The sequence below is a fragment of the Trachemys scripta genome, chromosome 1 (genome assembly GCF_013100865.1).
Source record: "Trachemys scripta elegans isolate TJP31775 chromosome 1, CAS_Tse_1.0, whole genome shotgun sequence".
Taxonomy (NCBI): domain Eukaryota; kingdom Metazoa; phylum Chordata; order Testudines; family Emydidae; genus Trachemys; species Trachemys scripta.
Window position 1 is genome coordinate 53886916 of NC_048298.1, and position 20667 is coordinate 53907582.

A 20667-nucleotide genomic window follows, 5' to 3' on the forward strand; every position below is an offset into this window, starting at 1 on the left:
GTTGTGACGCCCATTCTTAGATGCCCATCTCCCTCCTTTCATTGTATAAGAATCCTACATTCCTAACTCAGGCTTTGTGAATCCCAATGGTTTTCTACATGCCTAAAAGCTAGGCACTGTGACACTCAGCAACGTAACATCTACCCTTTGTGAATCTAGCCCAAACTTTCTCTGCATGACAATGAACTGGGAGGAGCTGGATTTTCTTGATCATAAAGCACAGTTTTGGAATGAGAACAAGCATCATTCATTTTGTGATTTTGTAATGGAGAATCATATATGGAAGCTGTGTCCTTTATAGCTTTTGAATTATTATAATTGGCCATTTCAATCAACAGTTATTATTCCAAATGCTTTACAAAAGGATAAATCTTACTAAGATGATCCAAAAAAGGCATTCACTAAAATGCTTTAAAAAGTTAGTTACATAGTAGCTGATGATATCTGCATCTTTTCAGTGTTTCTTTATTGAATGTAGTGGTCCATAATCTGAACAGCCACTTCCTCTGTAAAGCTGTCTAGACTAGTCCTGTGATTAATCTTAATCAACCAAAGACCTCTACATGGAGGATTCCTTAATAAAACAGCATAATATCCTGCTGCAGGATTGGGTCCTTACTTAGCATAATCCTAACACCACAATATTAGCTCTTTCTTCTACAGAACAAAGTACTGTAAAATCTTTCCAACATTAAAGTTTCCTGTAGCTCTGATACTATGTTCTTTGCATTCCCCAAACTCACCTGTGAGTTTTAAGTGCTCAAGATTTTCAGGATTAGGCCTTAAATCCATGAGACATGAATACAATTCTAGATACAAAGGAGTTTTTTAATAAAATATTTTAAAAATGAATCTCACTACACACTGATTTCTGTTTGCCGCTACAGTGAATACAACTGATTGTGTGGCAATTATTTCAAGAATTAAAATATATGTTGTATTTTGCTCAAATGATGCTAGGAGTTTTAACTATTCTGAAGGTATACAACAGCTTCATTATTTTTGAAATACTATACTATACTTCAGTGTGGAAAAAATAAACAAAAGTACTCAAGTGTCAATCACACAAGCATATTTATTATATAAATATTTTATAAATTACAACATTTTAATTATAAATGTAAACATTTCTAGGAAAATAGTGTTATATATTTCTTATACACGTTTACAACTAGTATAAGGCACATAGTGCAAAAATACTTTTCTGATACAGAGATCACAAAATAGTCATCTACATGTGTTATCTAAAAAGCAACTGCTTAAACGTATGTGGTACAATATAGCCTTTCATTAAAAAGTATTCCTAACTTGGCTAACACTTTGTGGGTAAAACTAAGCTATAGCTGCCATATGACCTACCAGTTCTCACTGGCATATAAATAGTTAGCTGATATTTGGTTTAGAGTTGAAAAATGCCTATAATTATCTAGTACATAATGTGTCCTTTTATGCACGTAGAAAATCTTATTTTGAATACCTGAGAATTTACCTGAAACAGGTTATCTTTATTCTGTACTTATTTCTGGACTTGGACTAATTCTAAACAACAAATCAAACAGCTAGATCATGTCTGAAATTTAAACATTTCCTCCTATACGTTTAATTTTTCTAGGCTGAAGCACTTTTAACAGTGCACATTACAGTTGCATTTATTGCCCTCTGAAAAATTAAACTGCACTTCTCAAAAACGTGCACTACACACACTTTGGCCTAACCCTACCTTCCCTTGTTGAACCCAGAACTTTCACTAAGGTCAATGGGAATTCTGGGTGTGAAAGTGAGACAAGATAGGGCTTTGTTAATATGCTGTTAGCCACTTCCAACAAATAAAATGTCTGGAGTATCTGGGCAGAGGTTAAGTAAATATGTATAGTTATACAACCGCATACTAAATTGTATACTGCTTTTACAGTATACACAGTTGTGTGAGAGGTAGGGTTTTAAAACTAGATTTTCAAACTATGATGTGTTTATTTTCTTGTACCCACAACAAAACAACATTTTGATGTTTAACATTTTTCATGGAGACTACAGAGTTTGAACTACACTTTCCAAAATTAATATTACTGTTTGAGCACCACAAAAAGAGAGAGAGAATGAATGTTTTTAATAACACAGAAATGAAAAAAAAAACCTATAGAAACTGTATCAGGAAAAAGTATATTGATGATGCACTCTTCTGATGTAAATTGTTGACAAAACATAATTCCCAACAGGTTTCATAAAGCTGAAAGTAGTTGAAATTATTAATTGGTTTCCTTCTTTTCTACACTTTAATATAGTTGATCAACAAAATCAGCACAGTATATGCATTTTAATGTACATTGTACAATGAGGTGCACTGATTAGTTGCAGGTACAGTATTACAATTATGGTCCAGTTTAAGGTGTTACCAGCAGTAACATCAGTGCAGTTTATTTTATTTGTTTGTATATACTGTACATTGAATGAATACCTCTTTATTAAAACCTGAGGGTTTATGATTGTGGTTTATGCACCTGTTAGCCCATCACTAAATGATTAAACAATGATATGCACCCCTGAACACTGAAGAAAATGGGAAGGAATTCTTAGTAGTAAATTAACATTTCAGAGATGAAAGACTGAAAAAAATAATAGCACCTAGAATTTGCACCTTAAAGACAGATTTTCCTGCTTTTGATGTTCTTACCACTTCAGGGTTTTTACTGTATTTGAAGTTGGAGACCAATACTTGTGTTAGGAATACATTTCCCACAGAACCCTCCACATCTTCCATATATTTTAGTACCATCCTGGAAATTAGAGAGGCAAAAATAGTGAGAACTCAGTCAAGAGAAACTACTAATGCCATAGTTACACACAACAGTTTAATAAAATGCTGACTCATTAGAACCTTTGACACATCCCACTGAAGACTACTGTATCTGGAAGACAAGATCAAATTAACTCGAACCCATAGTGAACACACTGGGTTTGTCCAGACAGTGCAGCAGCATATACCAGAGGGCTGTAAATTGTAGACAAATGCCCTCCTAAAGGTTCCTAGCATATGTTAATGTAGCACTGTTTCAGACAGGACTATGTCAATGGGCAATAGGTACCTATTAGCACAGGTGCCAGCTTCCTACTTATTCCAGGGGTGCTCAACTGCAGGCCTCAAACCCGCATCCTGCCCTGCCTCTTCCTGCTTCCACCCCAGGCCCCATCCCCATCCACGCTCCACCCCCACCCCGCCTCTTCCTGCCCCCTTCCCTGAGCGTGCCCCATCCCCACTCCTCCCCCTCCCCCCCAGCACCTCCTGCATGCTGCAGAACTGCTGATCCCGATGGGCAGGAGGTGCTGGGAGGGAGGGGGAGGAGTTGATCTGCAGGGCCGCTGGCGGGCAGGAGGAGGAGCTGACTGCCAGTGGGTGCTAAGCACCTGCTAACTTTTTTCTGTGGGTGCTCCAGCCCTGGAGCACCCACGGAGTCAGCGCCTATGCCTATTAGACTGTGTCAGCAGGGTCTATGCAGGGCAGTTAGAGTGCAATCCTTTAGAGCATTCTACAATTTATAGCCCTCTGGCCGTGCACTATCCTACAGAATAGACAAGTTCATAAATTCTTGACCCATATACACTGTGTACCTTCAGAGATTGCAAGGCTAACTGTGCAATGTTAGAATGTACTGCAATATAAATAATAATATATAGCCATGTGGCTATTTGAAATTTAATGAATTTACGAAAAACATGTATGGACTAGTGGTTAATTAACCAATGTGTGTTTTATACTATTTATACCCTAATGCTCTTTCAATTTCCTGCATGAATTCTGTAGGAGATAAAAGATCCAGGAGAATTCCGCACAATAGATATAGTAAAAAAGATTAATCACCTGGATAATGCCACTGTGTCATCTTAAAATTCTACGGGAAAGCTAGTTAGGACGAAGGTACTTACCAAGGTTGGAATGTTGTTAGGAGAACAGGATTAAAACACTCTTAACTCTTATGAAAGATGACATGAGCTCTTCAGTGACCACAAGTTGTCAGACCTCAGTGTTATATCTCATCTCCTCAAACAGGTCAGTGGCCTTGAACACCATTTTGATTCAGAAATGACTGAGATTAAAGAGTGGTCCCTACTGAACCACTACCACCACTTCCTACAGCTCTGAAATATATATGAAAGTGTCTCAGTTAAGTCGAGAATAGACAAAATATATGCAAAACTACTTACTTGGGATTTGTGTATATCAACAGTTGCATAATTGCCCTGAGCAATCCATCTAGCTGTACTGGATAGCCTCAGTCCAGTGCCTGTCAAATTAATGCTGAACTGCCCCTATCAAGAAAAAACGAATCAAAGCACAGAGCTTATGTACAAACTTTAAGACACTTAACATTAGCAAATACTACTTAGAGTATTGCATTGTAACCTTATGTTCCATACTGAACTTTGTATTTCTAAAGTCAAAAAGCCTAGAAACCTCTATGTTTACACACACAAGCCTTTTACTGTATTTAGCTTGCTCACCATCTCTTATACCTTGACAGTAAATTATTATTTTAATATTTTTCTCCCCTATTATAATAAAATTAGGTTACATCAAATACTCAGACATTTTGTGATGTTCCCAGATAGTTTTTGCAAAGGAATTAATTATGGACAAAAACATAATGATCAGGAGTTCAGTTTAGATTAGAGAAACATCCAAAATTTCTGATATTTATTTGAAACATAAACAAGCCTTTTCATCAAGAGACATTGCTGAAATTGGTACAAACAGTTTTATTGTGATCCTTGCAGTAATTTCTGGTTTACTGGCGATGGGAAATAATGCTAAATAATACCAATTATTAGATCATTGGCATAATTACAATACCATATAACATAACATCAGTTATCTTAATAATCAAATAACAATTCTGGTCAAAAGCCAGACATTTTGAGAGATCAACAACAAATTTCAAAAATACTTTACAAATTATCTGAATTTCTGAAAACCTCAAACTTTTTGGATTGGTTCATGTTTGGGTTTGAGTCACATTTTATCTGAAGTGGATTGCTTATTATTCCTAATTGAAATCTGATGACTTTATTTTAAGTTGTGTATTAAAAAATACAAGACCTGCCAGAATGAGGCCTGCTTTCTTAAAGATAGACAAAGAGGGTGAGGTAATATCTTCTTTTGGACTAAACTCTGTGGTTGAAAGAAACAAGCTTCTGAAGCTTTGAAGAAGAACTTTGTGGAGCTCAAACGCTTGTCTTTCACCAACAGATGTTGGTCCAGTAAAAGATATTACCTCACCCACCTTGTCGCTCTCATGTCCTGGGACCAAGACAGCTACAACACCCGAAACAACAATTTCTCAAAAGATAAATATTTTAAACTGTTCTGAACTTTTTGGAGCTACATAGGCAGGGACTGCCACACTCTGGCAACTACAGACAAATCCTTCTCTCCTACTCACAGCTCTCAGCCTTTTTCAAGTGCAGTATCCGATCAAGTGCCTCACCCTATTCTGAAAGAGATAGCTCACTCTTCAATGCTTACATAATACTTAATATACCTCTTAACAAAAGCAATCAATACGGATACAAATAAATATTTAAATTAAATTCACTGCTAAATACAAAGTTGTACAATAAATACAATTTCAGAGAATTGCATAGATTTCAGAGCCCTTTTATATGCAAACCTGTATTTAAAAATAAATATCAAAGATGGACTTGAAATACACTTTAGAACAGAAAACATGTTCGGAACTAGAAACTATACTACCCTTTTTCCACTAATTTTTTCCACTTTAGAAAATAAATGGTGACACAGAAGACAAGTTGCAGAAATTGAATAAACTACATTAATGCAATATTGTGGTTGATGTTTTAAACAAACATGTCAGTAAATACTCTCTCTGTGTGTATGTACATACAGACAGTGCCAAAACTTGCTCCCCTTAGTAGCCAATGAGAATTTTGCAATTAACTTTAATGAAAACTGAATCAAACCTGCACTGAATGTACTTGTTTTAAATTTTGTAAAGTGACAAAGGCTACGAGATTAGTACTATGCAATCGAAATCTCCATCAGCTCCAGTCATACAGTACTTCATGAAAGACTCTTTCCCATTTTACTGTTTTATTCTTTTGCCAAAATCCAACATGGTAAATATATATTCTACTTACTGTTGGGTGGTTTCATCTAGGCTTGGCAGAATTTCAATTTTAATTTTTTCTACAATTTTGACAGATAATATCAATGTTTATCTTTAAGCATTTTTTCAATTTTTATCTATTTAAATTTTCACAGTTGTGAAATTCTGAGGAGGTCAGACAATTATTTAATGACAGATGTTGAGATTCAAAAAGTTAAAGCTTTATAAATATTAAAACACAAATTGTCAACATCACATGTAAAAATATACAAAGTGAATACGTTAAATCAACAAATCATACCTGGTTTTCCTATTGAATCACTAGTCCATTTTTAACGAGCTTAATTCTAAAATCTAATCACTGGATTTTGACTCTAATAAAGTTTTTTAACAGCATTTTTCTTATTTTGCCTATCTGTAAATTTCAATGATCATCAATGGAAATACTTTTTTCTCAGTTTGTGGTATACAGTGAAATCAACATTTACCGACTTTTACTGAAATCTAATCCTTCCAAGCCTAGTTTAAAGGTGTAAACGTTAAGGTGTTCATGAGATACCTGTATTATGATAGTACCCAAGCTTTAGCAAAAATAAACTACATACAAAGGACTGTAGGTACTGTATGAAGAGTTTATTTTTATTTCAGGGTACTACTGATGCATATGCACCATTCAAGTGTCACACTTGTGATTCATATAGATGCTGAAAACGTCATGAAAATTCAGTCTCGTATAGTTTGGTATAACTTATTTTCTGTATATTTTCATATCTAGTTGCTCTTTTTATTTTGTAAAACTCATACCCCTAGGTGTACTGGCACATGCTGATATGTTACACAGGTGAGGTGGTTCTTTGAGTACCAAAGAAGTGGAATGTATTAATTTTATGGAATACTGCATCTGGAGAAAATGAATGTAAATGTAGTGCAGCTTATTCCATAATCATAGACCCATAGTATTTCACGAAGTAACTTCATCCACAGTGATGTCATGTTGCAGAAATAAATAAAAGTTGCATGTGTGCAATTATACTGATGGCACAGCAGTTGCCTGTCATGTATACTATTCAGGCTTGGGAACAGATTTGAAAAACTTTGAGTGTGAAGGAAGCGGTGCAATTGATCTGGACAGAGACCAGCAGCACTCCTTCAAGGCATCTCCTATAGGTGAACTCGTCAGTGCAGAGATATATCCCCAATTATCTGAATTCATTATCATTAGTTAATAAAGGTCATGTTCACCACTGGTGTAAAGAGAGGCAGTTCAATAGAGCTGTGCCCACTTAGGTCAGTAGTGGATTTGGCCCTACGATATTTTTGTCAGTAGCCAGTGCTCTGAAGCACTTGTGAAGATTTTTGTTTATTTGTGGTTTAATTTTCTGGTTACTGTATTCTGGTGCTGGTCTTAGGCCAGTGGATGACATTTGGCTGCTTGGGATGCCTTACTGTATCTGCATTTAGTAGACCTCTGCTCTTTCTCCACACAGGTATTCCGATCTGTTTTGTGATGTCCCAGGTCATTAAGGCAACTCACAACATATGGTGGGAAGTGTTCTTTTGCTGCTGAGTGGCCAACGGCTGACTTATCTTTAAGTACTGCCTTTCAGCTCCTCCACTCTTTATGTGAATGAATGTCTCATGCCATATACATCATAGGAGCAGAGAAACCAAGAGAAAATACCGACAGAAGGGGAGTTAGCTGATGCTGCTGTCCCAAAAGGGATCAAAAGAAGGGAAGAAGGAAAGGGGTGGAGAGGAAATGAGAAATTTGATGGGGCCTTAGCAAGAGAGGAGAGCTGGAAAGAGGGATTAGAAGGACATTGGAAAGACGTGCAAAAAATGTAAGGGGTATTTCACATCAGAAGAACACCAGAACAACTCCTGCAAGAGGCAGGAACACAAGAGATCAATAGCAGATTGGATACTTATACATGGAGCAGGAACATGAGGGACAGCAAAGGAGACAGATGTGGGGAAAACAATTTCAGGGAGCAAATGTAAGGGATGATGGAATAGAAAAGAAGGGAGCAAGAAGCAATTCTTTATTAATGTACTGCATTTTTATACAGAATATTGAGTGTACATTAGAGCTTATTGCATCTTCCTACTAAGACCTCTAGTAAAATGATCTTTTTCTTAAGTGTTAATTTCATGAAAAAATTATAAATACCTGTGGGCATCTGGCAGCACTATAGCAATCGCCAGCTGTAGCAAAAGGAACAGCTCTCCCAAATACATTCTGAGCAAAGAGAAGGTCTGTAGCTAATAAACAGATATGACAATTATTTAGCACTGGAATTGTTGCTTTAAAAACTTATCAGGAGATAAGCAATATGCAGAAAGTAGCAAAAGTATTACTTCAGTAAACTGCTTCCATGTACATTTTAAATAGCATGTTTAATTAAAACATGTAATAGTGACAATGTTGTCTCATAGATTCATAGATTCCAAGGCAAGAAGGGATCATTGTGATCATCTAGTCTGACCTCATGTATAACCCAGGTCACAGAATTTCCCCCAAATAATTTCTAGAAATAAGTGCCTAAGGCCTGGAAATTGAGAGAGAACATCTTTGATTAATGAAAATATTCCAGCTAGATTACAAAATGCAACACACTCAGAGGCACAGTAGACCCCTGTCCACTCGCCACTAAATGAAGAAAAAACTACATAAATAATTAAGAGATTGCATTAACACCTTGAGTTTATTAATTCACAGAACTGCATGTTAACAAAATAAGAACTCTTATGACTTGTTTTAACATCTAATTTTGTTGTCCATTTGTGGCATATGTTAAATTTGGTTTTATTTTTGTTGTTGTATATATTAAAGTGTATACATTTGTTCAGGGCGAGAAGGGCCCTTTAACTAGTAGATTAGGGCATAACAAGAACCAATGGCTTGAAGTTAAAACCAGACAAATTCAAATTGGAGATAAGGTGCACATTTTTAATAGTGTGGGTGATTGACCGTTGGAACAAACTAACAAGGGAAATGGTAGGTTCTCCATGTCTTGATGTCTTCAGATCAAGACTGCATGCCCTTTTGGAAGATATGCTTTAATCAAACAAGTTATTGGGCTCAATATGAAGGTAACTGGGTGAAATCGGCCTGTGATATACAGGAGAACAAACTAAATGATCGAATGGTCCCATCTGATCTTAAAATTTATGAATTGTGCTGAACATTTTTTAAAAAAGTGTTCTGTAATGGGAGGATAAATACAATTGGGTTTTGGTTTTATTTGTATTGAGTTTCTTAAATGTTTTACATTCTAAAGTCCAAGTAAATTTGGACATTCTTTTAAGTGTTGATCTCATATGAATGCATACAACCTGACACATTCATATTAACAAAAATAATAATAAACCACACATCACACTCCCTCTCCCCCATACCTCCAAATTTAGGGTTAGAGTTAATGGTTTTAATAAAAAGTACTGATTTTCAGTCAGTCAACGTCCTACTTCCCTTCTCATCCCTTTTGTTCATGATCATCATCAACTTACATAAACATAAAGCTTGGGTGCTTGAACACACCTTGAACCTAGACGGGTCCCTTGAACACATCTCTAGATTTGGAAAACAAAATCCATGTAATCTGCTATAGGAAAAGGCTTAGTTCTGCTCTTGAGAAACACAGACACATGCAGATTATGCATGTGTATTAAAGTTAGGAGACACCCATGAAAGCATAAGGTTTCAACCTGTGAAGTTCTCTGTTTCATTCATGGAAGTGCCACAGAAGTTAAGAGTTTTGTTTGTTTAGAAATGGCGCAACTGGGTCCTAAATTTGCATTTATAGTAGTCACTTTAAAATTCCAACAGAAGGATCATATTACATAGAGTTCTATAATAATATATAAACACTTACTTTTAATTTGCATAGAGATTATATCAATTCTTATTTTGCTAAAAATAGTGTGTCCAGCAGCAAGGTAGTCATTTCTGCATGCACAGTCTTGCCTTCTGCTTCCATTGAAAGGACATTCGTATGGATTTTGTAACCTGCAATAGCACATTTTGGTTTCTATTTTGATATGCTTTCTAAAGTAGTATCATACTGAATAATAATCAAATCATTGTATACTACGCACAGAATACCTCACAAAACATATTGAATAGTAGGACATTTATACACTTGGGCCAACTGCAGCACTGGTATAACCAGGTGCTATTTTCACTGAAATAATAAAAGGTCATTTGTAAGGTCAGTTACTGCAGGTACACACAAATTCAGTATGGAAATATATTTACATTAGTGATGTACATTTGCATGCCTACATCTTTGAAAATTGGGCCCAAATATATTTCTATGCATATGCTCCCACAAAGGAAAACTCTGCTTTATAGTTTCAAAGTACCAAATACATTTCATAAAGTAAGAACCGCACTGACTTAAAAACAAGCCCTTTATACCTGTATCCATATACTTCAGAAAAGTTGTCTGCTTCACCTTTAACCAATGTTAAATATTCTCTGGGATTCTCAAACTGCATCCCCGAACAATAAATCTACAACCAAAAATATAACTCTTATTACATAATACAAGTTTTATTTCACAACCCACCCCTTGTGATAAAAATGTTAATAGTACCTTTATCAATCTTCCTTTGATGTTAAGTAAATATTCACCATCCTTTCTAATCCTTTTTTTAATCTGGATTTCTTTGCAGCTGGTGAAAGCTTCACCTTAAAAATGAATGATTGAACCATATCAATATTTCATGAACTGATAATTGAATCTGAACAGCTACTCATGTATATTTGTGTGAAAATATATTTATTTTACAGTTTTTACATAAATATCCCAAGAAAGCATTTAGTACAGTAGAAAATCATCACTGTCAATTACTTACATTCTTTTGCATGACAGATCTTTCTGGCTGCTGGTTTTAAACGTGACAGGCATAAGCCACTGGATAAACCATTTTCAGTCATGCATTCTACTCTTCTTTCCTTTATTCCCACTCCACAAGCTACTGAGCACTACACATATAACCAAAAGTTCAGAAGAAAATAAATCATTAACACTGTCAGCAAATAAATTTTGGTAAACTTTTTTGTGTTTGAGGCAACTGTAAAGTTTTAGCTTGCACATTTATACTCACTTTGCTCCATTTCCCCACTTTCCAAGTAGCTGCTTGTAAACATCCCCTGATATTACATTTATAAATGTGTGGGGAAGGCACTATTGGGCAATCTCGATATGCTACTGAGCGAAGACCATAGGCACGATTATTCCGAATAGTGTGGATTCCAATACAGTATGTGATCCTTTGCCAGTAATCAAGCCCACAGCTGGCTGAACACTGAAATAATAACAAAAAGCATTATTTTTGATGATATTTGCAGCATCAAAATATAGAGTTAGTGAGTTCTGATCCTCTCTTCAATGGGAGTATGGGGCGTAGTAGCCATTATTCCCACATATGCTGGCCCAGCAGATCTTAGTAATGATCTGGCAGAGTACAGAAATGAGCACTATAATAACTATGCCTCAGGGCTTATGGAGCCTTTGGAGGTGGGAGCTTATGCCATCCCCTGTCCCAAGGTGGGAACCTGACTTTGCAGTTACCTCCACACAGTGCAGGTGAGAAAGGTCCAATGGTCCAGGAGCCCGATGTAAAGCCTACTGAACTCAACGGAAAGACTCCCACTGACTTCAGTGGGGCTTTGGATGAGGCCCCAGGAGAGGTTCTTCAGTACACAGAAAAGGAATTTGGTGGTTAGGACCAAGAGGAGCAGCTGTTATCTAACTGAGAATCTTCAGGTGGGTCATGAGTTGTGGCTAGTAGGATCATGGCAAAATCTCTAAAACATGGGGGCTGCTGCAAACAAGGGGGAGAAAACTGATAGAAAAGAAGAAGCTCCCTTTATCTTCCTGCTGATGCCATTTCACCCCATTACAGTTCCTGCTATTCCTTTACCCCCTGTACTCTGCTCCAGAGAAGAGTCACTTAAAGATGGTGAGAAGCTGACAGTCTAGAGCCGGTGTCCTCCAGCACTCACAGTACTCAGCCCCGCCCACAGGCTCAGAGTGCAGCACAAATGCAGTGGGAGGAGGAGAAGAGCTTAAGTATTCCCCCTGTTGCCCCCACCCACAGGTACCAGAAAATACCTACCCATCAGGATTCCTCCCACCCAGAGCTGCAACAGATTGTGGAACACAACCACATAGGATTGTGGTATTGGAGCCACAATAAGAAATCATGGCTGGTGTGAATGTCCCATGCGGAAAAAGTCTAAAATATTTTTTTTTACACAGAATGTACAATTTATATTAATATTCTCTGATATACAACATCAAAATGAAAATTTGGTTAGCAATATGATTAATTTACCTGTGACAAGTCTCCTGTAACCACAACATATTTACAGGGAGCAATCCTGCATTTTTTGATCGATGGAGGCTTTGTGGCAGGATCACAGGAACTTTCATTTACTTGGATCTTGTTTTCATCCACACACTTGACCTTCCGGCGTGTTTCCTTTTTCCTACATGATGCTGAGCACTGGGTATGACAAACAAATTACAGCTTTTCCATTTAAAATGGTTATTTATAGAACAAATCTATCTGGTGCACAAGTAAAACCTTGAAACAAAGATCTAGTGAAACCTGTTATCTATTTCAGTACAAAACACCTAGTGTGTCCAAACCTTTGTTCTCAAAGCACGGATACCAGCACTTGTAATTATACGTCCTTATTGTTTCATATATGACTGTGTAACATGCGAGGTGAGCCAGAGGTTAAAACGAAGAAAATGTCAGGGCAGGACAAGGGGCTGGGTCAAAATGACACCTCTGTGTGAAAGGATAAGAAACAATAAGCATTCAATTAATGTACGCTGGGTAACTTGGTCTTTAGAAAGTGAACATCTTGCAAATGTTAAGTTATAAAGGAGTTTTGATAAAATGAATCCAAACTCTACATTAGTAACCATTAATATTGGATATAACTGTGAAAGAAGGGCAGGGACAATGTGAACAAAGGAATTTCACACAAAGGGTAACAAACATGAAATGAGTTAGCAAGAAGAGACAGCAAAGCAAAGTGAATTTAAGAACTGTCGCATCTGACGTGGGGGTTAGGTTCTAAAGCCAGCGTGTAAGGCGAAAGTCAAAACCCCAGACCAGCAGCGGGCTGAGCTGGTCTAGCAGCTGGAACCCCAGACTGGCTTAGCCCGCTGTTGGCCTGTGGTTCTGTCTGCCCGCTCCTGCCAGCCGGGGACGCAGCCCCGCTCAGCCCGCTGCTGGCCTGGGGTTCTGTCCATCGGGCTGAGCAGGGCCGGCAGATGGAACTCCAGCCCGTCAGCTGGCTGAGCTGCTTAGCCCACCGCCAGTCTGGGGTTCTGGCTGCCAGCCCCTTGCAAGCCAGGGTCCCAGCCGCCGGCCCCGCTCAGCCCGATGGACGGAACCCTAGACTGCGCATAGTTGAATTCGTGTAAGTTAAATGCGCGCCTGATGTGACTACACTGTATGTTTCCAGTTGAGAGCTCTGCATTTCTAAATGAAAAAAAAAAGCATTTGGAGAGAAGGGAAAATCCATACTTATTCTTGAAAATGTGTTTTTCCTGTTATAAAACTCATTATCCTAAACATTTCTGAACAGTCTAGAGAATCTCTGCACCACTGGCTAGCAAATCATGTTTATGTTTGTCTTGGCTAATATTTATCCCTAGTGTGTCAGTACCACAGCACTCCCAATACTCCAATAGTGGGTACCTCAGAACCTCTTTGTCAAGTGCCTCTTCCTTTGTTTTTGGTGAGGGCAGAGAAGGAGAGGTGGCAGCACTGTACTTGTTGGGATCTGGGGGATGATGAGAGGAAGAGGCAGCCGATGAGGAGCAGACACACAGAGGGACATTGAAAGCACAATACAGGGAAGCTGAAGCATAAAGACTAGAAAATGGCAAAGGAAGACATGTGGGAGCAAATGAAGCTAGATGATGAATTTTTTTTAAAAAAAGTAATTAAAACAGACATTTCAATTCTCAGTTCAGATAAACGTTTTTAGAGGATTTTTTTTTGAAAACGAAAAGGAAATAAATAATTCCCCTAAAGAAAAACAGCCTTCACCTGGATGGACCAAGAAAGGGTGCATGTGCACAACTCCCCATGAAGCCAGGGTTCAGCATTAGCATCATCAGGCGAGGTGCCCATATGCATTGTGCGCAAAACATTCTTGTGACGCTAGCACTGATGGCTAGTACCACAAGGATGTTCTGTGAGTGTAAAATTTGGTTTCTCCCCTCTGTTATGCTAACATCATAGTACTTCAATGATTACAATTACTCTCATATTATAAACCGGGGTTTCTCTAACTCTGTTACAATGTGGAGCACAGCTTAATAGAGATTGTCTCTAGGACACCTCCCCTCCCAATCTCAATCATGTGGGCACTTCTATTCCTGATCACATAATATTCCTCTGGCAAATGCTGCAGTTGCTTACATGACAAAGTGACAGTAGGAATGTATTTATATATCTTCAACTTTTTTGTAATTGATTTAGCAGATATATATGGAAAATATGCCAGAATCATGTGACCAATACCCCGCTCTTTGCAAGCCACCAGCAAGTGATCTGTGGTTTATCTGTGGTTTATGGCATGTACAGTAATAGCAAGTCAAGAGGACTATACTTTTACAGTATAAATAGTGCACCATTTAAGTTTAAAAATCATCATACCCAAATTTGGGACTTTGTTCCCCTAGTAGCCTGATTCTAAGAGGCAGCATCCCTGAGGATCAGCTTATAAATTAATATTGCATAACAGCGAGGCTACCTGTGCATCTTCCTGGGTATGCTTCTTTTTTTAATTATCCGCAATACTTGCTTCACATTTTTACTTATTTATTTTTTACAGTTACTATAATATCAAAACCATTTACAATTCTATGCCTTTGGATTTTCTTAAACTGTTTTATTTTATTTCTTATTTTTAAAGGCAAATCCACATTGTAAAATAAATAAATAAAATAAATAAATGGAGATATACCTATCTCATAGAACTCGAAGGTGATTGAGTCCAGCCCCCTGCCTTCACTAGCAGGACCAAGTTCTGATTTTTGCCCCAGATCCTGAAGCGGCCCCCTCAAGGATTGAACTCCCAACGCGGGGTTTAGGAGGCTAATGCTCAAACCACTGAGCTATCCCCCCCTGAATTGTGGAAAGAAATGTTCCCAAAAGGATTTTATCCTTGGAGTTTCTACTGAATACTTCATCTTTCATGACATTCCCTGCAGATATTTTCTATTCTTAAAAGGTGATTATTTTATAGTTTCTGATTTTTGAAGCCTCCATTGTTAAACATATTCTACATTAGATACAGGTTACATGAGATTGAAGAAAGAGATAACTATTACATTAAAATTAGTTTTAAACTTCCCCATTAGGGACCTGCTGATACTTTCTGCACTGTTTATGCTTACAACTTTAGACAAACACGTTCTTTATTAGAAAGAAAAAGTGCCTTTGAAATTTCATGCCACAGCTTTTGAATTTTGCAGGCCTGTTCACATTTGCAGGCCAGTTACTTCACATTAGTTGAAAGGCCATACTTACATCTTGCCATTCATCTGTCACCCATTGGTACGGCACACAGGCAGGCAGCCAACAGGGCTTCTGACTAGGGGGCTGGGCATCATGATTACACATTGCTTCATTCACTCGACCCCTGCCTTTCAGCCGACAGTAAACATCCCGTTGTTGAATCCCCACTCCACAGGTCACCGAGCACTAAAGAAAATACATAGACTTTAAGGTCAGAAGGGACCATTATGATCGTCTAGTCCGACTTGCACAATGCAGGCCACAGAATCTCATCTCACCCAACTGCCATTTTCTCTTCAGGTTAAACAGACTTTACATCAAGGGGCTGATGTTGGGAAGTCAAAACAATTTAAATGCAAGTTTTTCCTCCCATTCACTAGGGAGCACTGTTTTCTTCTGACTTTAGCAAAGCTGACACCTCATTGCAATACCCACTGTTCTCCTTAGACAGGAAAATTGTAAGAAAAAGCGTTGACAGATGGTTTCACCTCTACTCTGGGGAAGAGTTGGAGAAATAGAATGTTACAGCAATTAAGGAAAAAAGAAGTTAAAGAAGAGGATTGGTAAGTACCATTCATTCTCTATTTGTACCATAGACATAGGCATTCATAGATTGGGTCAGTTTTTCTGCTGTGTTCACTTCCTCAGGGTGTGGCAGAAAGGTGAGACTGTCAGGGTGCTGGTTATAACTTCCTGATTCTCCACCTACCATTAGGCATAGGTCAGAGCAGCCTGGTTCACTAACCTGTGCCAGCTGGTTCTGGTAACCAAAGGACCATTTGCCAGCTACTGACTGCCAGAGTACATCATGCTGCAGGAACACCCCTTTGTGTACCTCAACACTTCTCCACACCCCCCACTAGAATCTCCCTCTCTTTGCACTGCCTGAGTAGCACAATGGAGCCAGGGTAAAGAACCTCCATAATATCAGGCTCCCAACGCGAGAGAGACTCTTAAACGACAAGGAAGCATCCTGGGAGTCTTTGTAGGGGAGATGGGTGGTGCAGGAAAAGAATGGAGCTTCTACCTCCCCCCATCAAGTTCTCCAAAGTCAGAGATCCCTAAACAGATAAAAAGGGGATGGGAAGAAACCCAGCTTTTGGCCAGGCCATTTGTCTGAGTTCCTCCCCTTCAATTCCAGGGGACTAAAGAATGTGTGTGAAACACTATTCAGTTAAACAGGTAAACTGATCTGTCCCATATATGCACAGAAGAATGACATTGAATACATTATTATATATATTATGTTAATACCATAGCCTGCAAATGTTAGTGTATATTCTATTGTTTATAGATGATGGACAACAATTTCAAAAGCATGTATGTGATGTAGGACACAGTGGGCTTCAGGCTTCCTGGTGCCTAAGACACTTTTGAAAAGTTTACCCTTAAAGAGCAAGTTAAAAGCAAAGTACTGCATGTGATGAATGATGACACAATACATTATTACACACTGATAAGAAAACCTCAAGAGATTTGGAGTTCTGTTTAAAAAAAAAAATCACAGAATGTAAATGTTTATCTTAACAATTTCATCTTGAATATACATATAAGGCTAGCTTCCCTTCAAGAACAGGCTGCCTTGTGAGAGGAAAGCCCCGAACTATTAATCAGCAACGGATGCATATTATCAAATAGATTTTCATTTTCACTTGCAAATTTGTCAGTCGTTTCTGTGATTTAGTTTAAAGATAAAAGTAAGACCTTAAAGTGAGCCACTTCAGTTTAAATTGTAGATATAATTAGTGTGGGGATGAAACAAGTTTCCATATGAGGAGAGATTAATAAGACTGGGACTTTTCAGTTTGGAAAAGAGATGACTAAGGGGGGATACAATAGAGGTCCATGAAATCATGACTGGTGTGGAGAAAGTAAATAAGGAAGTGTTGTTTACTCTTTCTCATAACACAAGAACTAGAGTTCACCAAATGAAATTAATAGGCCGCAGATTTAAAACAAACAAAAGGAAGTATTTCTTCATACAATGCACAGTTAACCTGTGGGATTCTTTGCCAGAGGATGTTGTGAAGGCCAAGACTATAGTTCTTAAAAAAAGAACTAGATAAGTTAATGGAGGATAAGCCCATCGATGGCTATTAGCCAGAATGGGCAGGGATGGTGATCCTAGTCTCTGTTTGCCAGAAGGTGGGAATGGGCGACAGGGGATGGATCACTTGATGATTACCTGTTCCGTTCATTCCCACTCACGCACCTAGAATTTGCCCCTGTCAGAAGACAGGATACTGGGCTAGATGGACCTTTGGTCTGACAAAGTATGGCCGTTCTTATGTGTGTAGCACATGAAGAACAACTTCTGTCTAGCACTTTAATTGAAGCAGTATGGCATTAATATGGCCTTTTATGCTTTGCTTAGAAGGAAGAGTGGTATATAATTACAGTAAATTTTACATACATCCTTCCACCTGTTGGCCTTCCATGCAGGGCATCTGACAGCTCTACAAACTTTGTGGATTCGAGGCTTCTTTAAATGTCTACAGTTTTCTTCCTCTAATTTAATTTGGATGCTGTTCACACAATGCACATCACGATACTTTATACCCTTTCCACAGGAAACGGAACACTGGAAAAGAAGAAATAGATTTGCTTTATTCCTTTGTCTTTATTAGAATTTTAAAATAACATAAAAAAAAAAAAAAGCAACCACTTACCATATGCCATAATACAAATAAGTAATAACTGTTTTATATTGTGCATGTCTACTTTGAAGTTACTATAGAAGTTGTTTCCTAATGAACAGTACTTATTGTTCACAACCTGGCCAACAATCAGTTAATTGTTCATTCATTCAATCAGTCATTTTTAAATATATGAGATCAGCCGTCAACTCACGAGATCTCATAAATATGCTGATTTCACAACAATTCATTTCACAACAAATCTCTGTTTGTAAATAAATATACTGCTCATTTGTGTGTGTATAAGAAAAGATGGGTTATACAATGAATCAGAATAAATCACGAACAAAACAAAACTCCTTTAGTTTCCACAATCTGTCTGAGAATGTGTCATATAGACCCTAGAGCCTCATGGAGTTTGTACTGTTTTTAATCCTATGTTAATATATCTTACTATATCATGCGTTACTATATATTTACATTTACTATATATTTACATAATTTACATTTATAATTTACATTTATTATTTTTACACTTATAATTCACATTTATATTATTTACATTTATATTTCAATGGGGCCAGGATTTCACCCCAAATCTCTAGCAGCTCTCTTCATTTCTGCAGATCCTATTTAGATCCTGATCCTGCACTATGTAGTGTGTGGGTGGAATGGGTGTATTTCATACAAGTAAAATCAGCAATATTTGATGCTGAGATTGGAAATAAATTAATGAAACTGCTGCCTTTCAATATCTGAAGAATTAATGTAGCCGATAAATTCATTTCTGGAAAAATGTTGATATACAAAAGGAAATTTTTTCTCTTTCAGTTTTCAGAAAGGGTACAGTTTAATTTATTCTAGGTTTTAGACTATGATTTATCATAGGCCTTAGAAGTCTTGTGCAATTGCTTCCACTACAATCAGGTGGAGAACGATTACGCAATCAAAACGTCATTCATACACAGATGCAGAAAAGAAGACTTAGCCAAAGTGGGTAACCTCCCCTTTCTTCACAAATGCCAGCAGGTATTTCCTTCTTTCTCCTATCTAGTGTCCTTCATTAGGGGAATTTACATCACATCTCAATATAATCAACCTTGTAACATCATTTCCTATTTCCACGAAATAAAGTTTACAAAATACAGCCCCCTGGCTGCAAAAACGCTAAATCATCTTGCCTTAAAACTACTGGTGGCAAGCCACTCTACACAACTGTTTTGCTGAGACACACACATTTTACACAAAGGTGCTCATCACATTTAATTAAATAGGATGTTAACTTGCTCACTCAGGCCCTGACCTGCAAAGACTTAGGCATGTGCTTTAACTTCATACATGTAAATAGTCCCATGGATTTAAATGGGACTACTTATGTGTTTAAAGTTAAGCATATGCATAAATCTTTGCAGGTTTGGGACCTGAGCTGCATTTATTAAACATCATAATTGATATCGTGTCTCTTTATGTAACTTTCACTATGTTTTTAAAACAAGCCTACTGGCTTACCCCACAACTAACAGCATACAGTTCTAATTGGCAGTGACTACAACAAATGGGAATGTTTCTAAACTAAATCATTTGTCCTTCATGTGAACCTTTCAATTTATGGCTTTAAAATGGTGTGTCTATAATTTAAAGAATTTGTGTTACATTTTGAACAATCCAAAGAGAGGAAAATGTGGTAAATGCTGCATATAAAACAATTTGCTGTAACTCAGCTATTTCTTTACCTTTATCTAAGACTACGGTTGGTGAGAAAACCTGCAATTTTTACAAAGCTTATAAGTATAAAAGTATTTCAAAGATAAACTCTGATTTCAAAGGATTCAGATCTCAAAGCATCACACATTGTCTACACTTAAAAATCTAAAATACTAAGAAGACCTTGATACCTGGTAGTACACTTAAAGTGTCTACAGATATTTAAAAGAAGTAATAAAATGCATGTGCAAAGAAACACAAACTCTAAAGATTGTCCCTTTTCATTCTGTTTTTAATAGAATGGAACTATAGTACAGCACAAGCTCACTTCCCCATCTGATATAATAGGAAGAGAGCACATTCACATGGCTGGATGCCCCTCCTTCCTCAATGGTCTTCATCTGCCAATCATTAGTTAATCCTCAAAAGCTACTAGACACAGCCTTTCTAGCCCCTGTGGGCACTTCTTCATTCAAGAGATAGCATTACAAGAGCCCTGTTGTCAAAGAACTCTCTACTTACAAAGGTGCAATTCCTATAGCAGAGAACACAAAGGTAAGCTTAGTCTTTAATTCCTTGTTGCCCTTGCAATTAAAAAATCAAGACACTTTTCATATTATATTTACAAATAATTTGCTTCTAAGGTATAT

General features: G+C 37.5%; 1 protein-coding gene across 5 annotated transcripts in view; it reads right to left on the reverse strand.

Annotated features, from left to right (window-relative positions):
* Positions 1–1057: 1057 nt before the first annotated feature.
* ADAMTS20 (ADAM metallopeptidase with thrombospondin type 1 motif 20) overlaps positions 1058–20667 on the reverse strand; it is a 172546-nt gene continuing 152936 nt past the window's right edge. For all 5 annotated transcript variants that reach the window (XM_034769790.1, XM_034769798.1, XM_034769810.1 and 2 more), the window contains 11 exons: positions 18091–18258; positions 15690–15863; positions 12465–12635; positions 11232–11432; positions 10980–11109; positions 10718–10812; positions 10540–10634; positions 9995–10128; positions 8290–8381; positions 4201–4305; positions 1058–2774 (listed from right to left, as the gene is read on the reverse strand). In XM_034769790.1, the coding sequence (XP_034625681.1) occupies positions 2685–2774; positions 4201–4305; positions 8290–8381; positions 9995–10128; positions 10540–10634; positions 10718–10812; positions 10980–11109; positions 11232–11432; positions 12465–12635; positions 15690–15863; positions 18091–18258 (1455 nt within the window). In that variant the 3' untranslated portion in view covers positions 1058–2684. The remainder of the gene's footprint in view (positions 2775–4200; positions 4306–8289; positions 8382–9994; positions 10129–10539; positions 10635–10717; positions 10813–10979; positions 11110–11231; positions 11433–12464; positions 12636–15689; positions 15864–18090; positions 18259–20667) is intronic.